General features: G+C 41.4%; 1 protein-coding gene across 2 annotated transcripts in view; it reads left to right on the top strand.

Moving 5' to 3' along the window:
• Positions 1–4,534: 4,534 nt before the first annotated feature.
• The window catches only part of Nr1h4 (nuclear receptor subfamily 1 group H member 4), a 79,910-nt gene continuing 58,384 nt past the window's right edge, over positions 4,535–26,060 (top strand). For both annotated transcript variants that reach the window (XM_021173869.2, XM_021173868.2), the window contains exons 1-2: positions 4,535–4,748; positions 21,716–21,850. In XM_021173869.2, the coding sequence (XP_021029528.1) occupies positions 21,784–21,850 (67 nt within the window). In that variant the 5' untranslated portion in view covers positions 4,535–4,748; positions 21,716–21,783. The remainder of the gene's footprint in view (positions 4,749–21,715; positions 21,851–26,060) is intronic.

The raw sequence follows: 26,060 nt of genomic DNA, 5'->3' as shown, positions 1-26,060 counted from the left end.
AGTGGCTGACCAGAAAGCTCCAGGAATAAATATTATATGCTGTCTATAAGACCTACATTATTTACTTTTCATCTAGAGAAAAAATAAACCTCTGATAGGCAACTCTTAATGTAGATGGGACACAAATGTGTTACTGTGTAGCTGTTTAATTATGAAGTATAGGCATGTGAATGGAGGAAACACTCCTCTAGTGTTTGGTATCTATGAACCAAAGACACTGCTCAGATCACTAATGAACAATGAACTTTTAACATAGTAGTGTTGGGACTGAAAGATGGTTTAGCTTTTGAACAGTATGAATGAGAGTAAGAGGAGATTTATAAAAGTTCAGGATAATAACGGTGCTAGGAGCCAGGCAGTGGTGGCACACACCTTTAATCCCAGCACTTGGGAAGCAGAGGCAGGCAGATTTCTGATTTTGAGGCCAGCCTGGTCTACAGAGTGAGTTCCAGGACAGCCAGGGCTACACAGAGAGACCCTGTATCAAAAAACAAACAAACAAACAAAAAAACAAAACAAAAAAACCACCCAAAAAACAAGAAACCAAAAAACTGTGCTAGGGAAAGAATTAGTTGATGAGATGCAATTCACTTATCAAGCCATGGATGAACTATAACTGCCCATCACCTATCAGCCTAACAGTTCAGGAAAACTCAATTTAAACATTCCTAATAGATTCAGTTCTTAAATAGAATTTTTATTATTCTTAAGCCACATATTTTATTATTATTTATAAAACACATGTTATATATTACATATATTATATATTTTTATTTTATAATTATATAAATATGTTAAACTATATTATATTTATACATTTATATATTATATATTATGTTATGATAAACACTATATATTATTATAGAATATATATGACATTATACTATATTATATATAACATATAACACCTATCATGTACCACATAACATATAATATGCAATATGCAACATACAACACAATATATATAATGTACAACAGAAAATATAACATATTATAATATAGCATATATGATATATAATATCATATAATATAAATCTATAAAATGTAAATATATACACATAAATAATGTGCATAAATGTATATGTGCTATAGGAATAAAATATAAAATGTGTGTGTCTTTATGGTGTGTGCATGCTCGTGTGTGTGTACACATGTGTATGTGCATGTGTGCACACTAGTATGTGTGTGCAAGTACGTGTGTGTATGTGCATGCATGTGTGAGCACTTATATATGTGTGTATGTGTGTGCACACTCATATGTGTGTGGTTATGATGTGTGTGTGTGTGTGTGCACATTTATCACTCTGAGAGCTGGCTGTTGATCATTCACCACACATCCCTGTCCTTACCTCCCATTCTACCCGACTGTTTTGTTTCTTTTTCCCCTCATGTTTTAGAAACTCTGGCCTGAGTTTTCTCTTCGTTTTATGGGATTCTCCAAACTGCTTCTTGCCACACAACATTCGTTGGCACTTTTCTCCTTTATCCCCAATACATTTCTTTCTTCTCCTCCTTCTCAGTGGCTCTCACTGAATTCCCTTCAGGTGTTAGTTAAAAATCCCCTTTTCTTGTAGACAATCATTCCGAACTCCTCTGACATGATTGGTATGTTGGTCATGTTTGCAACCTGGTGAATAAAACACCTGAGAAAAAGCAAAGGATGGAATTTCAATTTGTCTCATAGTTTCTGTCAGAGGTTTGAGCCCATGGCAGGCTGGCTCCATCGCTATGGGTCTGAGAAGAAGCTGAACGAGAAAGAAGCGATGTGGGGAAACAGAGATGCTCCCTTCTTGGAGGCCAGAGAGAAGGCAGGCGTGGGGAGAATCCAGGTGTGAGTGTAGAAATGATAGGCCTATCAAAAACATATTCCTCCTCTCTCTAATCTCCTAAGAACCCATTTAGATATGAACTCAGTTGGGGGTTGGCCTGGTGCTGCTATGTATCCAGATACTAAATGCTGTACCCCAAGATCTGGATGCTCTGAGAAGCAGAAGCGAATACTATGCCAGCTTTTGTTATGTAAACCTTGCTCCCCAATTGAAAGTTAATTGGTTAATAAAAGGCTGGAACCTAGGATTGGGCAGTAGAGAGAGAGAAGGCTGGGACTTGAGGACTAAATGATGAGTCCCAGGAGAGACCAGAGAAAGAGAAAAGAGACAGAGAGAGGAGGAAGCTGTCCAGAGAGGAGATGGACCATAAGCACGTGGCCAGAAACAAAGAATCCTGAGGACAGGTTGATGGAGCAGAAATAGTCTGGGAAGACACATAGCAAGTGATAAGGGACCTATGACTGGCATGTCAGTTAGAATAGCTCAAAACCTGCCCAACCTAGGCTTACAGCTTGTAAATAAACACCAGGATTTCCTGTCTTTTGTACTAGGCTAGCTAGAATATATAATTCATTGTCACATGTCATCATGGGATTCATTTATGAATGAAGTTAGTTCTTCCATGATCTAATGACTTCTTCAGAGCTCCACAGTTCAAAACAAGTCTTCAACACGTACTCTCTTTTTCCAGGTTCAGGTCATATGCAAATCGCAACAGCAAGGTCTTGACAAATACCGACAGCACCAAATCCTTCTTCCCCTTCATCATATCCTGCCATGAGGAAAATTCTAAATCACTTGCCTTCACTAGGTCAGTTGTAGGAAGGTGGAGACCACACTCTTCTGTTCCCTGCTGAGTTGATAGTGACTTTGTGGAAAACGTTAAGGGCTTAATGAATGCTTGTTCCTAACTCCCTTCTTTCTCCCTGTGATGGTTGGAATTATTCCTATAAAGAGCGCATTTTCTGTTTGTCATGATTAACACGAAACATTTTGAGATGAGACCTCACTGTATGGCTTTGGCTGACCTGGAACTCACTCTGTAGGACAGGCTGGCACTGAGCTTACAATACAAATAGATGTCATCCATTCTTCAGGTGGTTTCACTCATTGTTATCATCTTGCTGAGTGCCTCTGTCCATGGATGGATGAAAAGCTTCCAGGGTTAAGTTGTGGCACCTCCTACTTACACCAGCACATTGTTTCAGACAGTTTGCAATCAATGACAAACCAATAAACAAGATAGAGATGTCTGTTCATGTTCCGTATGGTGAGACAGATGTTAGGCAAGAAAGTGCATGCCATGTGCTGTGAGAAAAAATAAAGAGAGATAAGATGGAGAATGGAGGGGCTGGAGAGATGGCTCAGTGGTTAAGAGCACTGACTGCTCTCTCAGAGGTCCTGGGTTCAAATCCCAGCAACCACATGGTGGCTTACAACCATCTGTAATGGGATCTGATGCCCCCTTCTGGTGTGTCTGAAGACAGAGACAGTGTACTCACACATATAAATAAATCTTAAAAAAAAAAAAAAAAGCATGGGGTGGGAGCAGGGAGAACCATGCTGTTGTATGTCCAGAGAGGCCTCTCAGATAAGTGAGTGATGAACTGAGTAAGTGACAATGGCAGGTATCTGGCCAAAGATCCTTCCAGGCTATGGAACAAATGACATAGATGTCCCTTTGTTAATTCCCCTCCCTCCCCTAGAGGAAGACATAAATCATACCTACAGCAGATTGAGACACAGTTCCACCAAAGTTCTCTATAAGGAATCAGTAAGTTTACTGGTTTCTTACAGACCATTGGTGAGAGGGTTACCTATAGGGGTATGGGTGCCTCCTTCACAAAGACTGAACCAGACAGGCCAGACAGTCTTTATTCAGCAGGGATGATAGCCTTCCTATAGTTGGATAGATGGATGCCCCTCCCCTAGAGTTGGGTGACTGGGGATCAAGGTGTTTACAAAGGTGGTAAGAACCTACTGGGAGTTCATACTAGGACACCTACTATGTTTCTGGGCACAAAGTAGGTAAATAATACTTTTTTCAAGCAATAAATAAGAGAAAAAGTGGTGCAAAGTTATTGAGCAGTAGCTGTATTCCAGGCACATAGGGAACATTTTAACCACTTATACGCTTGACTGTCAACACATCCCCTCAGCTCCTCTACATGTATCAGTTCTACAGATGAAGAAACCAAATCTCAGAGAGGCCACATGCTCAAGGCTCATGTTCAATGCAATTAGAAGACTGAGTAAGAGGCAAGAGGGAAGCGATGGGCTACCATTGTTCTTCAGACAGGAAGCTGTGGTAGGCCCAAGCTAGCAGAAGATCGCGGTGGCTCAGGAAAAGGAGGCATTCCAAAGACAGAATCATTAGGCATCTTTACAACTCCATGCAGGAAGCCTGGGAGAGAGACTGCCCAAGGCAGCTTATCCTTTCTAGTTTTCATTTCTGGCAAGTAACAGAACTATGAAAGAAACTGCAGAGTGAGGCAGAAATCTGGGCTCCCGAGACCCTACAAGACAGCCAGCAGACCTGTGATGCTAGGTGAGCCGTGGGACTCTGGCGCCTGTCACTTTCCCTGTCTCTGGATTGTGCTGGCAATTCCAAGGCTCTCGGAGACTCCTTTCCGTGTTTACATCATTTAGCAGGGAAGGACTGTTAATGACTAATCTGTGTCCATGGGGCACAGAGCCAAGGGAGAGATGCTGAAGCGTATGCCGGAAGGCCGCCTGTGGTCACCCAGGCTTCTACTTCAGTCTCTCCTCCTTCTCCTCCTCAGCCCACTGTCTCCTCATCTCACCCCAGAGAAGAACCGAGTTCTGAGAGTCTACAGCAAAATTACTGGGCATTGGAAAGGAAGACTGGGCTCCGAATCCTCTTAGAGCCTTGGACATCTCTGGCCCAACACAATCCAAGTAAGTAGCCAGTCATCTGGAAGTGGGAGTGTGTCTCTCAAGGTAGCCGCGAAAGAATACACTTGCAGGCTGCTCTTGGAGACTCTGAGCTTAGTCAACAAATGAACACGAGAGTTAGCAGTTTGCTGTAAAACTACAGAGGCACCAGGAGGAAAGGCAACTCCAAAGATGCGAGCTGAAGCTGCTTGCTTGCAGGACAGTCCTTACTTGATAACCATCCCTTCCACATTCTGGTCCCCCAGAGGGCACTGCTGCCAACAGTTGGTTTCCAAATAAATAGGGCTTAACGCTGATCCTACAGAAAATCTGACCTATGCTGTCTGTGTGCTGCCTTTTGGCGGTTTGCCAAATCTCTGTGTCTGTTTGTCAGGTGACCATGGGCTGAAGAACAGACGACTGAATCCACATTTCAATGACATTAAGCTTTTCTTTAGTTGAGTAGCTTCAAAGTGCTTTCTCTTTAAGTTTCAGTTAATACTCTCGTTGATTGTCTCCCGCTTCTAACACTAATATCAGAGAAATATTAAAAAAGAGAGAGAGAGATAGGAAAATCCCTAGGAAGAACTTCATTATTAAAACACCCCTGGGGGGAAGCCGTAGATAAGGCAGTGATGCAGACAATCGAGGAACTTGGATAATTCTTCCTAATTGGACTTTTATTTAGAAAGGAGGGGCTGGGGCTAACTGATAACCTGTCTCAGGTTCTCAGTGTGAGCAAGTGCCACCTGTGTTCTGCAGATCTGATGCTGTCACTGATGCTCTCCTAGTGCCCCTGCAGCCATGCTGAAGACAGACAGGGGCTGGAACCCTTAAGCTCATGTTAATAAGAAGAAAATGAGGAAGAAACCTAAAGGAAGATGGATTGGTTTATGGTGTAGATTATGATGATGATCATATATCTTTTTACATCAATCATACCTTCATAAAGTGTGCGCGCGTGCACGTGTGTGTGTGTGTATGCATGTTCTTTTCCCTTAAAAGTGGGCATGAGGGGTAGGAAAATATAGACAGATAGTCAGGAAGCTGTCTTGTGTTCCTGGCTTTGATTTTTTAAAACGATAGACACGTTCATCTCCAAGTCCCTCCCTCCCCCTCCCAAATGGTGAACCTGTGCCATTTGCACCCTGGACACTTCTGTTTTGCTGACAGTGTTGCAACAGTACTGATGTAACTCCCAATTCACAGATGAAGTTCTAGACAGGACAGGACAGAGCTTTTGTTCTCCAGACAGTGTTTCTCAGCACACAGCTCTCCTGCAGAGGAAGAAGGAACATGGTGCCATCCTTGGCTTGACTCCAAGATCAGGGCACCTGTAAGGAAGGAGCAGTGTGTGTGTGTGTGTGTGTGTGTGTGTGTGTGTGTGTGTGTGTATGAGAGAGAGAGACAGACAGACAGACAAACAGAGACAGACAGACAGAGACAGAGAGAGACAGAGAGACAGGGAAATAGAGAGAAAGAGGTGAAGCTAACTTTAATTCCATGTCTATTAAATGTCCCAAGCTTTACATAAACTGCCTGTTTCCTTCTCACAATTGCACTCTGTGGTGTGGAAGTCCTGTGAGTACCCATTTTACAGACAAAGAAAACAAGGCTGAAAGAGGATGAGTTACCTCTCCTTGGACAGACAGCTAAGAAGGGGCAGGACTTGGTCGGAGTGTGGCTCCGTCCTTGCTCCCCTGATCTTGTTGTGGTCTGGGAAAAACTTGGAATTGACAGCTGGCAGCCATTTCAGTTTGACAGGGTTGGTTACTGAAAACCACAAATATTTTGAGGATTCCTAAAACCTCACGCACAGGGAATTTTTCTAATGAGTGCGCTATCAGCGGGGGAAGTGGGGAGTGAGACTCTGTGCTCTGTAACCTGCCAGGGTGCAAGAGCTGATTGGACACTTCAGTTATCAGCATCTTAATTAAAGCCTGGAATGATCCCAGTGCATCCAGTGATTTCGGGACATTCTGGAAGGGATCCAAGCTCTGTGGTTCTCGGAGGCCGTGGGTGGTGGATGCTACAGCAGCGCTTGTCTGGATGTAATAGGATTTCAAAGGCTCTCGGGGTACAAAGGAAGGAAATAGGCTTTTCTCTTGAAGGGTCAATCGTCCCCCCACTTTGCTTCTAGTCTTATTTTCCCTTTAGTCCACATGACATGGAGTGGGAAGTAAAAGAAATCCAACCCCCAGTCTTTTTATGGAGTTGGTAGGGCTAGGATTTGAACCTCGGGCCTTGTGCACACTAAATACAAGATCTATCACTAAGCTATGCCACCAGCTTCCTCCAGGCTATTTCTTATTGTCTACACATTTTCTGCCAGCAGAGATGGAGCTAAAAGGCAACACGATGTAAGTTTCTTGAGTCCTAAGCTGCATGGGGACACAACCATCATCACACAAAATTACATCCTCGATGCTGTTATTTCTCCTCCTCTTCTTCCTCCTCCTCTTCCTCCTCCTCCTTCTTCTTCCTCTTTTTCTTCTTCCTCCACCATCTTCTCCTCTTCCTTCACTACTTCCTCCACCACCTCCTCCTCCCCTTCTTCCTCCTCTTCCTCCATCACCTCTTCCTCTACCACCTCCTCCTCTTCCTTCACCTCCTCCTTCTCTTCTTCCTCTTCCTCCACTGCCTCTTCCCCCTCCTCTTCCTCCACCACCTCCTCCTCTTTCTTCACCTCCTCCTCTTCCTCTTCTTCCTCTTCCTCCACCACTTCCTCCTTCTCCTCTTCCTCTTCCTGTACCACCTCCTCCTCTTCTTTCTTTCCCTTTTCCCCCAAGCTGAACCCTTTGGCTTTCCACTTCGAGTTATTTCTTTCCTTAGTTACCCCTTTCTAATTTTGTCCACAAAAGAATGTGTGTGTGTTAAAAAAATCTCTTCACTTTGTACACTTGTATCAAGACAACATTACTATAGTACAGCTTGCAGGATAAAAGATAACATAGTTTATTAGGCCTAAGAACTATTAACAGGGTCCTGGTGATTCAAAGTAATATGTGTACTTAGGAAATATTTTATTAACTTTTATTTTTCAAGATCAAGTCCTAATACAATATTGAAATCTCTCTTCCATTTACAGTGGGCTAAGATGAACTTCTCTTGGCCTTAGTGAGCCTTGGGGTAACTTGCGTCTCTTACTCTAATTGTTCTTAAAGTTATTACTGTTTGCTGTGTACATGTTATGGAGTGAGGCATATGGGTCATGGAAGCTGTGCAGAGATCAGAGGGCAATTTTGTGGAGTTGGCTCTCTCATGCCACTTCATATGGTTTTCAGGAATTGAATCCAGGTGTCTGGGCCTTTACCCTCGGCGACATCTCACACACACCCAGTCTCTTTCATTTCAATTAATGTTATCAGTTCAAAGGAAGAAGGAATAGCATTGATCTGCATTTAGAAGTCTTGTAGATGTACTTGACACCACCATCTGGAAGGTATGTCATTAATTCATTTGGCCATGGAGAGAAGAGCCCTGTTGAGGAATGTCACCAACCAGAGGATGCCAATTGTTTGGGGCTGAGCTCATCACTGATGGACTAGAAAGCCAGACAGTGCTGGTTGCCTGAGAACTGTGGGAGTTCTCAGCATAGACACCAGTCTACACCATTGCAGGCCTGGAGGAGCAAAAGCTGACTCTAGTCCAGGGTAAGACAGTGACATCATCCTAAAGTGCAGATTTGGAAACCTTTTGTTCCATAGAGCTCTCAGCTCTGAGTTTGGGGTAATGATTAGATGCTAGGATGCAAGTTTCCTTTGAGACTTTATTTAAATACATTTTACAAAGACTATTTAGACAGCAAACCCAATGTAAATGATACTACAGGGTTGATGCAGTTGTTTATTGCACATTTGTAAACACCTGTCAGACACAGGACCCTAAGAGTGAACCTTAAGGCAGACTATGATGACTGCCGGATAAGGACATGTCTACATAGGTTCATGGAGCACATAGAACTCTAGTAGAGGATGCAGATGACAGAGGGTTATCTGTGTCTGTATGGAAGAAGGGAGAAGCTGGGAGCTTCCTGCTCAGTTTTCCTTGAACCTAGAACTCCTCCCATTACAAATTATTTAAATATTTTATGTTTTCCTGTAGAGATTTTAATTTTCACTCCAGCAGCACAGAAATGCTGCACAGTTCTTAAAAAGTAATTTTACTTTTATTTTGTTTAAATTTTTAATTTATTTTGTATGTGTTACTCTAGATTGAACACGGGATCTTTTTTGTTCTTTTATTGAAAATAGATTCTTTTCTCATAGTATATACCCTGATTACAGTTTTCCCTCCCTCTACTGCTTTCAGCTCCTCCCTACCTCCCCTCCCGTCTGTATCCACTCCTTTTCTGTCTCTCATTAGAAAAGAGCAGGTTTCCAAGTGTTAACAACCAAACATGACAAAATAAAATATAAGATGAAGCCAAAACTATCACATTGAAGTTGGACACGGAGACCCAACATGATGAGAAAAGTCCCAAGAGCGGTACAAGAGTCAGAACCAAAATTGTTCGGTCAGGAGTTCCATAAAATACTAAACTAAGTGCTATAGTATTTATGCATGTGTGTAGGCCTTGTGTTTTCTCATTCATGTGCACCTTGCTTAGCTGATTCAGAGGGCATTATTCTCCCAGTGTCCTCCATCCCCTCTGGTTCTTACAGTCTTTCTGTGCCTTCTTCCAAGAGGTTTCTGAGACCTGAGGGGAGCGATCTGATGAAGAAATCAAATCCCATTTAGACTCTCTCTCCACATAACAACTGGCTGTGGGCCTCTGCACCTGTTCCCATGCAGAGGAAGCCTCTTGGTGATGACTGGATAAAGTGTTGATCTATGAGTATAGCAGAATCTCACTAGGAGATTTTTTACTTTTACTTTTTTAAAATTTTTTTAGTTTTTGGCTAGTAGTATTTGATTTTACCCTAGGTTTCTGGGCCATCTAGTCGGGTTCTTGGTTACCCATGCAGTGTTGGATGTGGGTTCCTTCTGCTGTCTGAGCCTTAGATCAAACCAGACATTGGATGGTTGTCTGGTCTAATGTGCTGTGCTAAAGCGCTCCCCCGAGAGACTAGACACCATACTCCCACCAGTGGTGTGTGAGAATATCCGGTACACTTGCTTTCCCTGTCTTTAAATACATATAAAACTTAAATTTTTATACAACTTGATAAATAAAACAGTACCTAGTTATATACCAGGTTTTAATTTTTCTAGTTGCTAATTAGGTTTTTATTTATTTGTTTGTTTTTGTGCACTTGTGTTTCTCCTTTGGTCAGTTCTTCTTTGCCAATTTGTGCCTTGGATTGTTTATCTCTCCTGATTTTATTTATAAGAATTATTTATATAATGTTTGTTCTGATGGTTTGGTGGTTATGTTCATTAAAAATATCACCTTCCAGTTTCAGAATTTAGCTTTGTTTATAGTGTTTTTAATTTCTGTGTTGTGTGTTAATGTCGCCAAATTATTATTTTCCTACTTATCTCTTAGTAAAATTAGTCCTTAACCCATGATATTATAAAGATAGCAATATAACTTCCCATTAGTCTGTCAAATAGTTTTGGTAAATTTTGAAGTAGAATCCATTTGAAGCTACCACGAGGAATCCTTTCCCAAGGATAATGCTAGATAGAAATCTTTGTTTTCATCTCTGAAGCAGTAATGGATTTTCCTGATACAATTTCTCAACTGGTCAAACTTCCACTGTTTAAAGTTGCTCAGAATTCTTATTTCTTCTACCCACTTCCAACATGCTGTGCTCTCAGTCTAACCCTCTCTCTCTCTCTCTCTCTCTCTCTCTCTCTCTCTCTCTCTCTCTCTCTTTCTTTCATTTCCTTACATGCACCATATGTATGCCTGGTATCCAGGGAAGTTAGCAGATGTCATTAGATCCCTTAGAACTGGAGTTCTAGACGCGTGAGAACCACCATATGGGTGCTGGCAACCAAGTGCTCTTAACTCCCGAGCCACCTCTCCAGCCCTCTTTCAATATTAGACTCCAGCCTCTGTTCTCTGAAAGACTCCCCTCATTCTCTGAGTCACACTCCTGCTGATAAACCACCAGAGACTTCCCCTTGGGATAAATTCCAAACTCCCTCAGCCATGGGAATGCTGTGTTCTCGGGCCTCATCTCCTAGAGTCCTTCTCTGGGTGACTCATGCCCACATTCCTGGACCTGCATTTCCCTTCCAACGCTCTAAGCTCAGGCTTATAACCTTGCTCTATGATGCCCAGGTCTTAGTTCTCCCTGTGTAGCATACACTTCTTGCCCTTCACAGATAACTGTCTTTGCTTTCAAGGCCCACTTTAAAAAATAATTTATTTCTATTTAGTGTTCATTGGTCTTTTGCCTGCATGTATGTCTGTGTGAGGGTGTCAGAAGCCTTGGAACTGTAGTTACAGATAGGTGTGAGCTGCCATGTGGGTGCTGGGAACTAAACCTGGTTTTCTCCGGAAGAACGGCCAACGCTCTTAACTGCTGAGCCATCTCTCTTCTCTGGTCACCTACTCGTATCCACTTCCCCCTCAATATTTATCTCTTTCATTGTATTATGATCACTATTGTTTAGCTGTGTATTTACTGTTGGAATGTGAGCCAGCTTTTTGCTTTATCCACCACTGTATTCCCAGTACCTAAATCTAAACTTAGAACATAATAATTAATGAGTTGGGTGAATCAATGCCCAGCTTATACTCTTGTTAGGACCTGGGCTTTCTTCTTTTATAATAATGATGATGATAGATTTGGGGCTTTTATATGTCTAACTGTCTAACAAAGAGTCAATAAATGTATATTGACTGAGTAAGTGAGTGAATGAGTCAGAAATTGCTATTGAGATGATTTTTATAAAAGAATATAGTTCCTTTAAGAACATGCTTACTTTAGATAAGACAATAATGGCCAATGTGTCATATTGTTGAAAGGGTTTGTATATGCTTTTATATGAGGTTACCCTTCTATCCCCTAATTTAATGGCTTGATTCTGTACCTTTCGATGTTTTTGCCTGAGTTGAATTTTGCGACTACTTTTAACTGTGCAAAGCTAAGTTAGCTAAGTCTTTGCTTTCACATTGTGGACTTGATGTTGGCTGATACCCTTGTATCTGAGACTCTTTCTTCTTCACATGTCAATATTAGCATTCCAAGGGGGCAAAAATAGAAGTTCAATGAACTCTTCAGGAATAGCCTCAGAAGTAGTACAATTCTATTCGTAAAATTAAGTCACAGTGACAGCCCATTCAAGGGTTGCAGTAGACTCGTTATTTATGGGAGGATTTTCAGGATTAGCTTCTGGCTCAAGATGGCATTGTATACACTAATACAATTTGCTTGAATGGTGTGTGTGTGTGTGCGCGCGCACACGTGTATGAGAGAGACAGAGACAGAGAGAGAAAGACAAAAAGACAGACAGAAAGAGAAGGAGTCAGTAAGTTAGAGTTTTAGAGCTCACTCATGTCTAAAAGACATGTCAATGGACTCTGGAGTTTATTACCTATGGGGTAAATATTGAGACAGATGGAAGCATTATCCTTTTTCTAGGGTTCATTTCTCTTTGTCCTTAACAACATACCTTTACACTGAATCTTGAGCTTCCTCTGAACACGAAGTCACAACAATGAGTTAAACTTTGAAAAATGACCTACCAAGAACAACAATATCAACCAACCAGTCCCCTGAGAGCTCCTAGGGACTAAGCGATCAACAAAGGAGTACACATGGCTCCAGCTGCTTACGTTGCAGAGGATGGCCTTGTCATGCATCAATGGGAGGAGAGGTCCTTGGTCCTATGAAGACTTGATAGATGCCCCAGTGTAGGGGAACTGAGGGAGAGGAGGTGGGAGTGAGTGGGTGGGTGGAGGAACACCCTCATAGAAGCAGGGGAAGGGAGGATGGGATAAGGGGTTTCTGGGTAGAAGGGAACCAGGAAAGGGGATAACATTTGAAATGTAAATAAAGAAAATATCCAATAAAAAAAAGAAAGAAAAATGACCTACCACAGTCTATGTTCCACAGATCTGTGTTCATAGGACAGTGTTAACCACTGTTTGTGTGACTGTACACAGAGAGTCCACACATGCAATGAGGTTTTATGTGCATCTCCCAAGACCCAGTTGCTCTACACCAGCCAGTGCTGTATAACTGGAACAGCGTCTACTAAAGGTCTCCATTTAAAAATGGCTTATGCTAGTGGAATCTCTATTTCTTCCACAGACTTCCTGTGACACATAGTATCTAAATAAGTAAAAATTGATAACCAGAAAGTGGGGGTCCATGCTACCAGTCAATGCTATGTCCTATCACAATAAAAGCAAACAGCATATACCCCTTTAGAATTTATTCCCCAGGTTTCTCTTTTCCAGGAATAAAATTTTAATTTATATATAATATTTATTTAAATATATTATTATAAAATGTTGATATGTATTTAGATATTTCACATAGTCTTGACATTTGCTGTTTTATATATATTTATTATGTATATTTGTTATTAATAAATTATATATTATATGCTTATTATATATATATATATATCATTTTATTTACTTACATCCCAAATGATGACCCCTGGGCCCCACTCACAAATTTTGCCCCCATCTCCCCTCCCCTTCACCTCTGAGAGAGTGGCGCCCCTGGCATCTCCCCTTCCTGGTGCATTGAGTCTCTACTGGACTGGGTGCATCCCCTCCCACTGAGGCCAGACAAGGCAATCCTCTGCTAGATTATTCCCAAGGTTTTAAATTAAATCTTTTGTTGTAGTGTCATAAGAATAGACATCAAATAAAACCAACGTTCTGTCCCTGCTTCCACCAAGACCCACAGCTTACCCTTTGTATTGTTAGGTTTCTTCCTCTCTTTCATTCCTCTTTGACTACGCTGTTTCCAGTTCCTCTCTCCCTGTGTCTACAAACCCCTGTGTCTCTGGTGGGTACTCCAGTCATCCTCCTTTATTGACCATTTTCTAATTTTTCCCTCCCCTTATTCATAGACTTACTTCTGCTTCCAACATTTCCATGAGAGTACTCTTCTTTTTAAAATAAATATTTATTATTTTATTTTATGTGTATAAGTGGCTTTCCTGTGCTGGTTTGAGTGAGAAATGTCGACATAATTTCAGCTAGGTGAGCACATGGTGGTGAAGTTTGGGGAGGTTGAGGCGGTGTGGCCTTGCAGGAAGAAGTATATCCCAGGGACAGGCTTGGAGATTTCAACTCCACATGCCAGTCCCAGTTTGTTCTGTCTCCTTTAGTTGAGATGTGAGCTCCCAGTTTCCTGTTCCTGTCACCATGCCTGACACTCGATACCACGCCTCTTCTCCATCATCATGGAGTCTTTATTTTTCTGGAACCCTAACCCCAAATAAACTCTTTCTTGTGTAAGCTGTTTTGGGTCATGGTATTTTGTCACAGTAAGAGAAAAGTAACCGCTATAGCCTCTGTGAATATATGTGCATCATGTGTGTCGAGGTACCTGTTGGGGGGATGGGGTGGTGCTCTTGGAAGGGAGGTTCCTGATGGTTGTGAACCACTGTGTAAGTACAGGGAACTAATTCCAGCTCATCTGCAAGGTCAGCAAGCACTAAACTACCTCTCTAATACCTAGCGTACTATTTTTTCAGGATGTATTTTATTATTTTTATGTGTGTGTGTATGTGTGTGTGTGTCCTTTCTCATGTGTGTGCACTTCTGAGTTCACGTACCCACAGAGTCCTGATGAGGTATTAAATCCCTTGGAGCTGAACAAATGGCTAGTTTCCAGCCGCCTGAAGTGGATACTGAGAACTGAGCCCAGGTCCTCTGCAGGAGCAGCAAGCGCTCTTCACCACTGAGGCGTCTCTCCAGTCCCCAGAGTATTCCTTCTCAAACACAGATTTCACTGCATCACCCCAAATCTCCAGCATATCCTCACTGACCGCAGTCTGTCTGTCTAAACATTTTATGGGAAGAAAGTACTTTCTCTCCGAGCTCTTAGGAGGGCTAAGAGGGAAGCGCTGTATGAGCTCCCATGCCTTTACAGCTGTGTCAGTTCTCGTTATTATAGCATTCGGATTCGTTCAGTCTCTTTCATTATGTATATATGTGGATACGTAATTGTATATAGTGCATATATAAGTTTGCTCAATCTTTTCGTTATGAAATATTTTTAACATGCAAAGAGCAGAGTAATGTAGTTACTCCCCTTGTATTTGTTAGCCAGAATCAAGACAGCATTAAGGATGTTGTAGAAATGTTCTATGCACCCAACTCAGTAATGTTCTGAGTAATGGAGCCATTGCTTTTATTCATATGTATATATGAATAAATATACAATATATTATCTTATTATACTTATAATTTTATATAATAAATGATATGATATTATAAATTATACATACTTTATAATTGTATAAATTAATATTTAAATTATTATATATTATATGTATGAGTAAATATTCATAGATAGATAGATAGATAGATAGATAGATAGATAGATAGATAGATACAATGAGAGCAAGGTTTACAAACTTTTTCTGTGAAGGGAAGAGAGTGGGAGATTATTTCAGGCTCTGCAGAGCACGTGGACTGTTTTGCAACTTTTCTGCTCTGTCTTTGTAGCTTTATAGCAGCTAAAGACCAAAGGGCAAATGAAGCCCTTAGCTCTCAAGTCATAGCTCGCTGAGCCCAGCAGCAGAGTGCCAGTGGTAATATAGCGTGCTTTGCAGATATCTAAGAATATGTAAATGACATTGAGTCATATGTACTATTCTAAAGCCTGAGTCTTCTGTTCCATATGATGCTTTTCACTTATCCATATGAGTACAAGAAGTCCCGGTTCATTTTGTCATAGTTTTGTTCAGTTTACAGTCATTTTAATTCCAAAAGTGTCCACACAACGCTTATTTACTGTATCCATTCTTTTGATGATCGATTGACAAGTTCTGTTTCTGACATTTGGAATATGGCGAACATTTTTTTTCATTCATGTCACCCTTTTTATATAAGTGTTGAAGTATGAGAAAGGTTAACCCTTTAGTCTTTGCAGAACTTGACACTAAGGTTTTAAAACATTATCCTGCAGAGTCTAGGGGTAAAAGTATTGAGTGACTAGTTCCAGTTGGCACTCGAAGCTGTAGGAACTCAGAACAGATATGGTATTCCTGATCTCATGTTTTTTTCTCCAAGAATGCAGTTGTGACTTCTGTAGGTGCATGTGGTAGTTTGAAGGAGAAATGTCACCCAGAAATGTCTCATGTATTTAAACACTTTGTCCTCAGGATTGTTCTTTGGGGAGGTAATAGAACTTTTTAGGAGGCACGGGCTTGCTGAAGGAAGTTCATGGGGGCGGGAGGTGAGCTTTGAGGATGTATGTCTTTATCACACTTCCTGCTTGCTCTGTCTAACTCGTGTGTGTGTGTGTGTGTGTGTGTGTGTGTGTGTGTGAATATAACCAGGCAGTTTCTGCTTGTCCTGGCATACCAGCTGTGTTTCTAGCATGTCTGCTTCTTTGGAGCTATGAGATGTCACCTACCTGTTGGCGTAGCCTGATGTGTCTGAATTCACTCTTGTATGAGAGACTGTTTTCTCTATTGTGCGCTTTGATACAGAGGAGTAGTCACCTATCCGCAGAAAAAGATTGCAAGACAAGGTGTAGTTTTGATTGAGTGAATACCAGCAATAACTTAAATTAAACTCAATAGAGAAAAAGTTTAAGTGTTTAAAGTCTTAAAACCTCTAGAATTAAAAGAAATTCATATATATTGCAGAAAATATTTTAGTGGCCCCTTCTATATAACAAAGTCACTTTTTCCATTTCTCAGCTATGTTCTGATGCAGCCACGACATCATTGCCAGGCCATTACCACCGTGCTAGAGCCACCATAATCATGAATCAAAGAAACCATTTTTACTTTGTAATTAATTTAGAGACAGGCATTTTGCTCTAGCATCGCAAAGTAAGCTAAAACATCAAGTGCTTGTGTTACTATTTCCAATAAAAGAATTTCTTTTTTAAAAGCTCCTGTAGGGATTAGTTAAATCATGGAAATAGGTTTGAGTGTGCTCTGCTAACTATTTGTGACTAGACAACTCTGTTGTTAACTTATTGGGGGCGCCAGCATTGTGGACTCCCCCTCTCCCCCCACCCCACCAGTGAGCAATAATCACCCAAATGAGGCAGACTTGGAGGAATTGAGTTTTTCTTTGGGTGAGCCATGATAAATTATATTCAAAGACTTGTCGTAATAGGAGAATGTGCCATTTTCCCAAGGGAATACACCAGATATAATGGAACTTGGCAGAACTATGTAAGGGAGACAGTAAACACAAGTAGCTTAAGTGAGCCAACATTTCTTCGGGGACTATTATGTGTCTGTCATTTGAACTGAAGATACCACATTTAAATGAACATACAGTAGTAGGATGTCCAGAAATCCAAATGAAGAACAATTCATCTATAAAACACTAGAGACCATCCCATGGGCAAGAGCCAATCCCTGACACTATTAATGATACTCAGTTATACTTGCAGACAGGAGTCTAACATAATGGTCCTCTGAGTGGCACCACCCAGCAGCCAAAGGAAAGAGATGCAGACAGAGACTCACACACAAGCAGTAGGTTGAGCTCAGGTAATCTTATGGAAAAGTTAGGAGAAAGACTGAGGGACTCAAAGAGTACAGGGGCTCCACAGGAAAACCAACAGAATCAATTAACCTGGACCCTTGGGGCTCCCAGAGACAGGATCACCAACCAAAGAGTGAACACGGGTTGGATCTAGGCCCCATGCACATATGTAGCAGATGAGCAGCTTGGTCTTCATGCAGGTCCCCCAAACAACTGGAGCAGGGGCTGTTCCTTAGTCTGTAGCCTACCTTCCTGCCTGTGGACCCCACACCCCTAAACCGACAGCCTTGTCTGGCCTCAGTGAGGGAGGATGTGGCTAGTCCCGCAGCAACTTGATATGAGTATTGGGGATTAGGGGTGTGAATGGGTGGGATGGGCATGTGCGGGGGGGTTGACATCCAGAGGAGGGCTTCCCCTTATGTGGGGAATGGGAGGAGGACTAATGTGAGGGGGGTACTGGGAGGAGAGGAAGGGCTGATATTGGGTTGTAAAGTGAGTAAATATATACATTTATTATAGAAAAGGAAATTTTAAAAACAAAACACTAGATACATGTAATGTGCTATAGAATTATGTTTTATAGTCCTGTGAATAATACACAAGGTTAAAAACCGTAGCTGTCATGAATGGCCTGTGCTCCCAGCTACACAAAGCAGGAGGATCCTTGAAGCACAGGAGTTCAGGAACAGATTGGGAAACATAATGAGAATTTGACTCTAACCAAATTAAACCAACCTGCAGAAATGAGAAAAGGGGACCACGGGTGAGGGGGAACCTAAAGTCAGAGTTAGCATTAAATGGTAGTAACTTGCGGAGTATACATTTGGGTTGAAAATGAAGAGCAATGAACAGCTTTTAGCATTGTAGAATATTCTCTTCTACGAACAGGAGGAACTCCAATAGTCATTGTGTGAATTGTGGGCAACAAACAGCCTATAGACCTGTGTGTGTGTGTGTGTGTGTGTACACACACATACACACAGAGTCTATATGTGGGGTATATGGCTTCCATGTATGTGTATTTTTTTCATGTATGGATTTATACAATGGAGACTGAACAGTTAAGCTTGAATTTCTCTAGTTCTAAACTGGCTTGAAAGTATGTATGATATTTCCTCCTTGGCTTCAGCATTTCCCAGCTTATTCCTCTGTTCCTCCAGCTCCCTATCAAAGCCTGTCTTCCCAATCATAGTCCCCAAGAATTTCAGAAGGGCCTATGTCTCTTGATATGCGTAATCGAGTCTTCTCTGGCTTGTCCTTCTACTATTTTTTTTTTGTCCTTCAGACCGAATATCACTCACTCAGAAGTCATGATTGCACTGCTGGACATTCTGCATGGGCTACGGTGTTGCTTCTATTTCACAACTGCTCCACAGAGCTCCTGGGCCCTCAGGGGTTCAAAGGTCACTCTGAGCTGTGACAGTGATGTGAGGATAAGAGTTGTGTTACCTACTTTTCTGATGCTGTCAAAAAACACCACAGCTTCCCAGCACTCGGGAGGCAGAGGCAGGCGGATTTCTGAGTACGAGGCCAGCCTGGTCTACAAAGTGAGTGCCAGGACAGCCAGGGCTACACAGAGAAACCCTGTCTCGAAAAACCAAAAAAAAAAAAAAAAAAAAAAAAAAAAAAAACCACCACAGCTAAAAACAAGTCATGGAAAAAGAGAGTTTATTTTAACTAAAGTTCCGGAAAGGAGAGTCCTTAACAGCATGGTGTCAGAGGGCAGTGCAGGAGAGATTACATCATTAACCACAGGGAGAAAGCAGCGAGGGTGAATTAGAAGTGGGCAAGGTTATAAACCCTGAAAGTCCACCCCCCAGTGATGTACTTCCTCCAACAGAGCTCAATCTCCTAATGGTTCTAAAACTCCCCTAACCACTCCCTCCCCCCCCCCTGAAGGATTATTCAAGCACCTAAGCCTGTGGGTGGGGACTTCTCATTCAAACCATCCAATAATGGATGTGAGATTGGCTTTCTTTTCTTGTTGGATTCTGTTGACTTTCAAAGCTTTTTATTGCTACCAGGCCTTCCTTTCTTACCACATGCTCAGAAAAACCTCCCAAGCTGAATGCAGATGCACTGGACACGATACATTTCTCCTGTGACTTAGGTTTCACTCTGGGATGATGGTTACGGCTCTCAGTGTATTTCAAACGTCACTTATCTTTCTAAACGGTAGGCTCAATGGTAGAGTTTTTCTAGAGTTTAGGAAAGCTATGTGCTTGGTTTACCATTTGGATCAGGTCTGGATGTTGTCGATGATGCTGTTGGTGTCTGTTCAGGTAAGCCACAGAACTTTCCTTCTCTCAAAACCATATCTTCTGCCAGGTATGGGGGTGAATACCTGTAATCTCAGTAGTCAGGAGGCTATGTGTTCAAGGCTAGCCTGTGTTCCATAGTGAGTTCAAGGCCAGGCAGCTTGGCATGCATAGTGAAACCATTGACAGATCAGCCAACCAATCAATCAAACAAGTAAATAGAAAAAAGCCCATGTCTTTCTCTTACCAGTTTCAGTATCTTTTGACAGCACGTGGATCAGGGCACATTATTTTGGACCTTTACAAACCACATTCAATATTACATGAATCACCCGAGTTGTGTGGTCACTTTACAGATATCTGTTTGTCATTAAGCTTGACATCATGGAGCATGGATGCTACTTGGTCTTCATCACTTTATCTCAGAAGATCCAGCCCAGGATTTACACTGGAATGTGCTCTCAATAAATGTTTGTTGAAAGCGTTAACAAATGAATGGGTGAAGCAAGGAGGTTCCTGTGGGCCACCTTGCCAGACAGATCAGAAACTCTCTCCTGCTTGAGCTGGGAAAGGCCTGGTGGGGAAATTCTAAGGAGATAAATATTTGTCCAACAAAACTCTAATATTCTCTTCCAGGGCAGAAAATATAAACACTTAGAAAATAATTTCTCAGTGGAGACAAGATAAAAAGGTTAGAAAATCATTCTTAGCCTAGGGGGGAAAGCTTTGAGGACTCACCTTTCACTGTCTCCTCTCTAGGGAGGTAAGAAACAGAGGGAAGGAAATTTGGGAGGGAGGGTGGGAGGGAGGGAGAGAGGGAGGAAGGGAGGGAGGGAAGGAAGGAAGGAAGGAAGGGAAAATGGGAGGGAGGGAGGGAGGGAGGGAGGGAGGGAGGGAGGAAAGAAGAGAGAAAGGGAAGAAGGAAAGAAGGAAGAAAAGAAGGGGGAGGGAAGAAGGAAGCAAAGAAGGAAGGAAGGAAGGAAGGAAGGAAGGAAGGAAGGAAGGAAGGAAGGAAGGAAGGAAGGAAAGAAAGAAGGGGGAGGGAAGAAGGAAGCAAGGAAGGAAGGAAGGAAGGAGGGAGAGAGGGAGGGAGGGAGGGAGGGAGGGAGGGAGGGAGGGAGGCAGGCAGGCAGGCAGGCAGGCAGGCAGGCAAGCTGACCTACAGAAACAGTTCAGTGTGGACACTGCTTCTCTTAAATAAACTCTAGAAATTCCTTCAGAATGAAGCTTCAGACATTTGGGTAAGATTTATCATTATTTCTCTTTTTTAAAATTAAAAAATATAATTTATGTGTGGGAGCATTTTGTACATATATGTCTGGGCACATTTGCATACCTGGAGCCCTCGGAGGGCAGAAAAGAAGGTGTCACATCTCTGAAATTGAATTATCTCTGAGATAATTGTAATTCTCCATGTGGGTGCTAGAAAGTGAACCCAGATCCTCTCTAGAGCAGTATGTGCCTTTAAGGGCTGAGACATCTCTCCAGCCTCTATTATCTCTCTATTTACCCTACATCCTTTGCGTTTTGGTCTTACCCTAGTCTAATGTAGAACTAATGTAGACATTTGAATGAGTAAGAGTTCCTAAACATTTCCCCTGCAGCAAGAAATCAAGTCTGTCCTAATAAATCAGTCTCTGAATTTTGACCTATTGATATAACTCATAACTAACCAAGGAAATTATAATAAGAGGTACCATGAAACTACTATCGTATGTTTACATAGCCCTGTTCTACTTTTAAATAAAGTTAAGAAAATAAATCAAAGATGACCGCTTTTTAAATTAAAACTTTTATATATGTTTTTGTTTTTCTTTCTATATATAAAAGAAGTAAAAACAAACCCCAAATGTTATCACATCTTGCCTAAATCCCCAAATACTGGAATTTAAATGAAAAACATATGGAAAATTAAACTAAAAAAAGCTCTTCTGAAGGCATATAACTTGAATATTTTTAAGTTCAAATGAGATATAATCATAACATTGAGAAATGCATACAGAAAGGCTATAGAAAAATCTCTACAGAGGAGTCACTTGGACATCTGTATGTTCGACTGCTTTCTCTCTGTTTCTCTTGAGTAATGTCTGACTCCATATTGCAACCATGAGCGTGTCTGTGTCTTTGCCTTCCAGGGATCTTATTTGAGGACCACCATCCCAGAAGTACATTCTCAAGTTGAAAAGTTTGAGTGGTATCCAAAATGAATCTGATTGGGCACTCCCATTTACAGGCTACGGACGAGTTTTCTCTTTCTGAAAGCTTATTTGGTAAGTTGTCAAAATGATTTAAATAGGAGTCTGACAAGCTCACCATGTCAGAAGAAAGCCTCAGCAGTGAATTTGAGAAAATGTTCTTGCTTCCTCCAAGTGCTCAATAAATGTGAACTCTTCAGCCAGGCTGTACTTTGGATTTATTGAACCCAGTGCTCTTTATCTCGGTCCTCATTTTTTTTTTTAATATATGAGGATTGTCAGTCTCTGCCTTGAGACTAGATAATTAACTGAGTGGGGAGTAGAAACTACTTCCTGATCTAGAGTGAATCCTCGTACTATTATAACAGGTATTAACGAATGAAATCATAATGCTTATGGCTTAATATGATACCTATTAAAGGCTGAAGTTACTTAGTGCTCAGCACGAAGCTTCCTCCCACTGTTCCTCCCGTACTGGGGGGAAATCTTTGGCACAGTGTCATGATTAGTCATTTAAACTAGGTTGAGGACAAATTGTACTAAGTGGTTTTAAGTAGATCTGTAACCAGATGACACCATAAAATGATATATTGCTCCACTTTATGAATTTATGAAAAACATCTAAGTATAAAGAGTTCAACTGAGAACATTAGCAAAGAGACAAAATGAGGGCATGTCTTGGGTGGGGTAGGGAGCACTCTGCCACTTTTTGAATGACTTCCTTCTGTGTAACTTACCTTCCCTTGAGGCTAGATTGCCCCCAGTTCCCATCCAGCATTACATAGACCATGGTAGACTATAACAAAAACGGAAGAAAAAAAAACACTTGAAATCTCACCAAGATCAATATGTTAAGGCATGATCCCTTAGTTGGTGTCAGATACTGGCTAGTGCTGCTCTATTATCTATTAGCCATTATTTTTTTCTATATAGTAATAATTGATACATTTCCAGCATGTGGGCTAGTACTCACATTGCCTACCTACACATCTGCTTAGCCTGATGTGTCAAAGCATTTGCTGGCAACAATTGTGCTTCATTTATCCTTGAACACCAGATCAACAACAATCTTGTAATAAATAATAGGAAGGAAGCATAAAAGAGGCTTTAAGGGGAGAAAGGAGATGTTGATCAGTAGTTCTCAGAGGGAGCACATTCAGCAGTAATTATTTGTGAAATGCCAGTTTTCACAGACCACCCTTGCATCCTATTTCTTCCAGTAGGGCTCCATCCTGTGGGTCAGTTGTGAGCAATGAAAGATCAGGCTTCCATTTCTGATCACTTGACCATTTGTTCTAGCCTGCTCTTCTGTATTCCCTTAGAAAAATCAACACATTGAGATCTGGATAACTTTTGGTGTACCAATCAGAGCTCACATAATTATTATATTAATGTTGTATACTATAGATGAATCAAAATTTTCCTTACTATTGTTTCTTAAAGAAAAACTACCACTTCCTGCCCTAAGACTTTACAATGGTCAATTGAAATTTGCCAGTCTTAATATTGTTAAAAATGAATCATCCTAGACTCAAGTTTGCACACAGAGAGGAAAATGTAGGTTTTTTGCTTACAAACTAATTCAGCTTTACACTCCAGGTACAAGGTTGACCTTAAAGAGTAAGGTCTAGAAGGTTCTGACAGATTAGATGCACTTGCAAATGACAGCAGAGCATGCACTGCTGCAACTTCTGCTTCTTGTGTTGTTGCTCTGAGTGTGTGTGTATGTGTGTGTGTGTTCATATACATATATACATATATAAGTATGTATATAAATCTACATATATATCTCCATCTCTCTGTCTCTGTTTCTGTTTCTCTCTGTGTCTCTCTGTCTCTCTCTCTGTCTCTCTCTCTCTCTGTCTCTGTCTCTGTCTCTCTCTCTCTCTCTCTCTCTATATATATATATATATATATATATATATATATATATATATATATACATATACATAAATGGGGTTGTGATCCTTTTGGGGGAGTCACATATCAGATATCCTGCATATCAGATACTTAAATTAAAATTCATTATAGTAGCAAGATTACAGTCATGAAGTAGCAGTGAAATGATTTTATGGCTGAGGATCACTGTAATATGAGGAACTGTATTATAGGGTCACAGCATTAGGAAGGGTAAGAACTACTGTTCTAGAGCAAGGCCTAAGCATTCTTTCCAAATCTGTTTCTCTTGGGGCCTCAGTCACACCCAACTGGGCTAAAGGAGAGCAGGGAGAGAACAGAGTCCTTCATTCCACTTCTCCATTTTCTTGTCCAGAAGGCACTGATGGATACTATGGCCCCTCCCCAAGTCTAGGCTGTGGCACATCAGTACAAAGACTGCTAGCCCTGGATGAGTAGCCCGCAGACCCTATCTCCTCACTTTTGCATCTTAAGCTATGACAGAGACCTAGAAACCTATGGCTTCAACTGACCAGGGAGGTAAACTCCTTTCAGTGGTTTGTATTACTTAAAGCCTGTGTTGTTACAAAAGCAAGTAAATTTTAGGACAAGCATATGGGGTAGCTATCATTTCTTCTCTTCAAATGTTGAGCACTGATGTTGCCTGGGGCACTGGAATAAAGCAAAAAATAAAAATAAAACAGGGAAGATCTTAGTGGAAAATGGACTCACAATTAGTATGCCCATAAATAAGTTCAAATGTTAATTCCAGGAAAGTATTAGAAAATAATATGCCAATAGCATATTATTATTATATTATTATTGCTGTTAGGCAATAGCAAGAGGTGATGTCATAGTGACTGGAGGAATGGGTTGCTTTAATGGCTTTAATGAAGACTTCTGTGGAACTGACAACTCAATACTGGAAACTAAGAAATCAAGAACATTCTAGAAGGAAGGATTAGCAAGTCTGGAATGGACTTGAAAAGGTCTTACCTTTGCATTTTTACGTAGGACAATAAAAACACTAGAGAAGTGGCTATTTTATACTCAAGTTACTATAAAGTGAAACTTTTATAATAGTGAAATCCCAACCTTGAGATATTGGGAAGGTGACTGTCTTCAAGGCAAATACCTATGCATACATATTAGCAGGTACTGGAGGGAGGCACTGACGCCCTTCCTAATGGCAGCATCCAGCTTCTTCCATTCTCCAAAGGCTTTGCTTAAAATGAAGGAGAAATACCAAAAGCTAGAGTCTGAAAGAGGGACTATGTGCAACCACTTTAGGTGAGGAGGGGTAAGCTCATGGGAGGAGGAAGGAGAGAAGACCAGTGTGAGGTGAGGCTTCTAGATCAGTGTCATGAGCATAGTGAGCTGGGACCATTGGGAGATTTCGAAGTGGGCATTTAATAGCTGGCTTCATTAGCTGAAGGTCCTGAGACACTAACTCTCTTACCCTTCTAGAGCATTCATATACTCAAGCCAAATTGCCGTCCCCTTCGGTATTTGAAAACACACCTCAGAGTTGAGGTGGGCCAATGCACTCTTACACTAGCATCAGAAGGAAGAAAAAAAAAAGCCTGGTCAAATGTGATATAGAATTGCAGAAACCACTTCCTTAGGATCCTTGAACTTATCCTGCCACCCTGTTAGACCCACATGGAAACCTAGCCCATCGGTAAACAGATCCCCATGGAGCATGAGGAATGGAAAGACAAGATGGCCTTATAGAGATAAGTCTCCTTTCCCCTGCGAGAGCCTGCAAGTCGGAAACTCGGTCAAAGATTAATTTGATGGCTTAAAAGGGGCATCTCTGATGAAAGAAGGCAAGGTTTTATGTAATTAGTGCCCAATAAAAGGCAATAATGGCAAAGTCCATGGCTTCTTGCAGTTCAGCACACAGAGTCAGAGGTGGTATATTCATTAAAACCCGTGGTTTATTTTAGTACATTTGAGAAACTAAAACCCCTACAGAACTTCAAAGATCATATACTTAATGACAGGGCAGAATTAGCAAAGGCAAGAGTAGTCTGGCGTTCCCAGGACTCAAGTTCACAGAGCAGCATGTTTCAAACCCCTGAGCTCTGTGCTCCTGGGGAAGATATACTGAGCTCAAGTGGGGAGGGGGTGATACAACTGAGGGAATTAAAATCAGAGGCAAGTGGGACTCTCTGCACTTCAGTTTTCTCCTGTCTAAGTGCATTGGAAAAGAAGAAAGGGCTGTGAGAGAGAGGGTGTGTTCTAGAAACTCAAAGACATCATAAACCATCATGGCTCATCTGGAGCTTGACTGCCATGAGCTGCAATTTAAAATAATTGAAATGACGAACACTAGTCCACTCATCCAAAGAAGGAAGTGCTCTCTCTCTCTCTCTCTCTCTCTCTC

The sequence above is a fragment of the Mus caroli genome, unplaced genomic scaffold, assembly GCF_978045245.1.
Source record: "Mus caroli unplaced genomic scaffold, Mus_caroli_1 scaffold_9, whole genome shotgun sequence".
In the NCBI taxonomy this organism is placed as follows: domain Eukaryota; kingdom Metazoa; phylum Chordata; class Mammalia; order Rodentia; family Muridae; genus Mus; species Mus caroli.
This window is presented reverse-complemented; position numbering and strand designations above follow the sequence as displayed.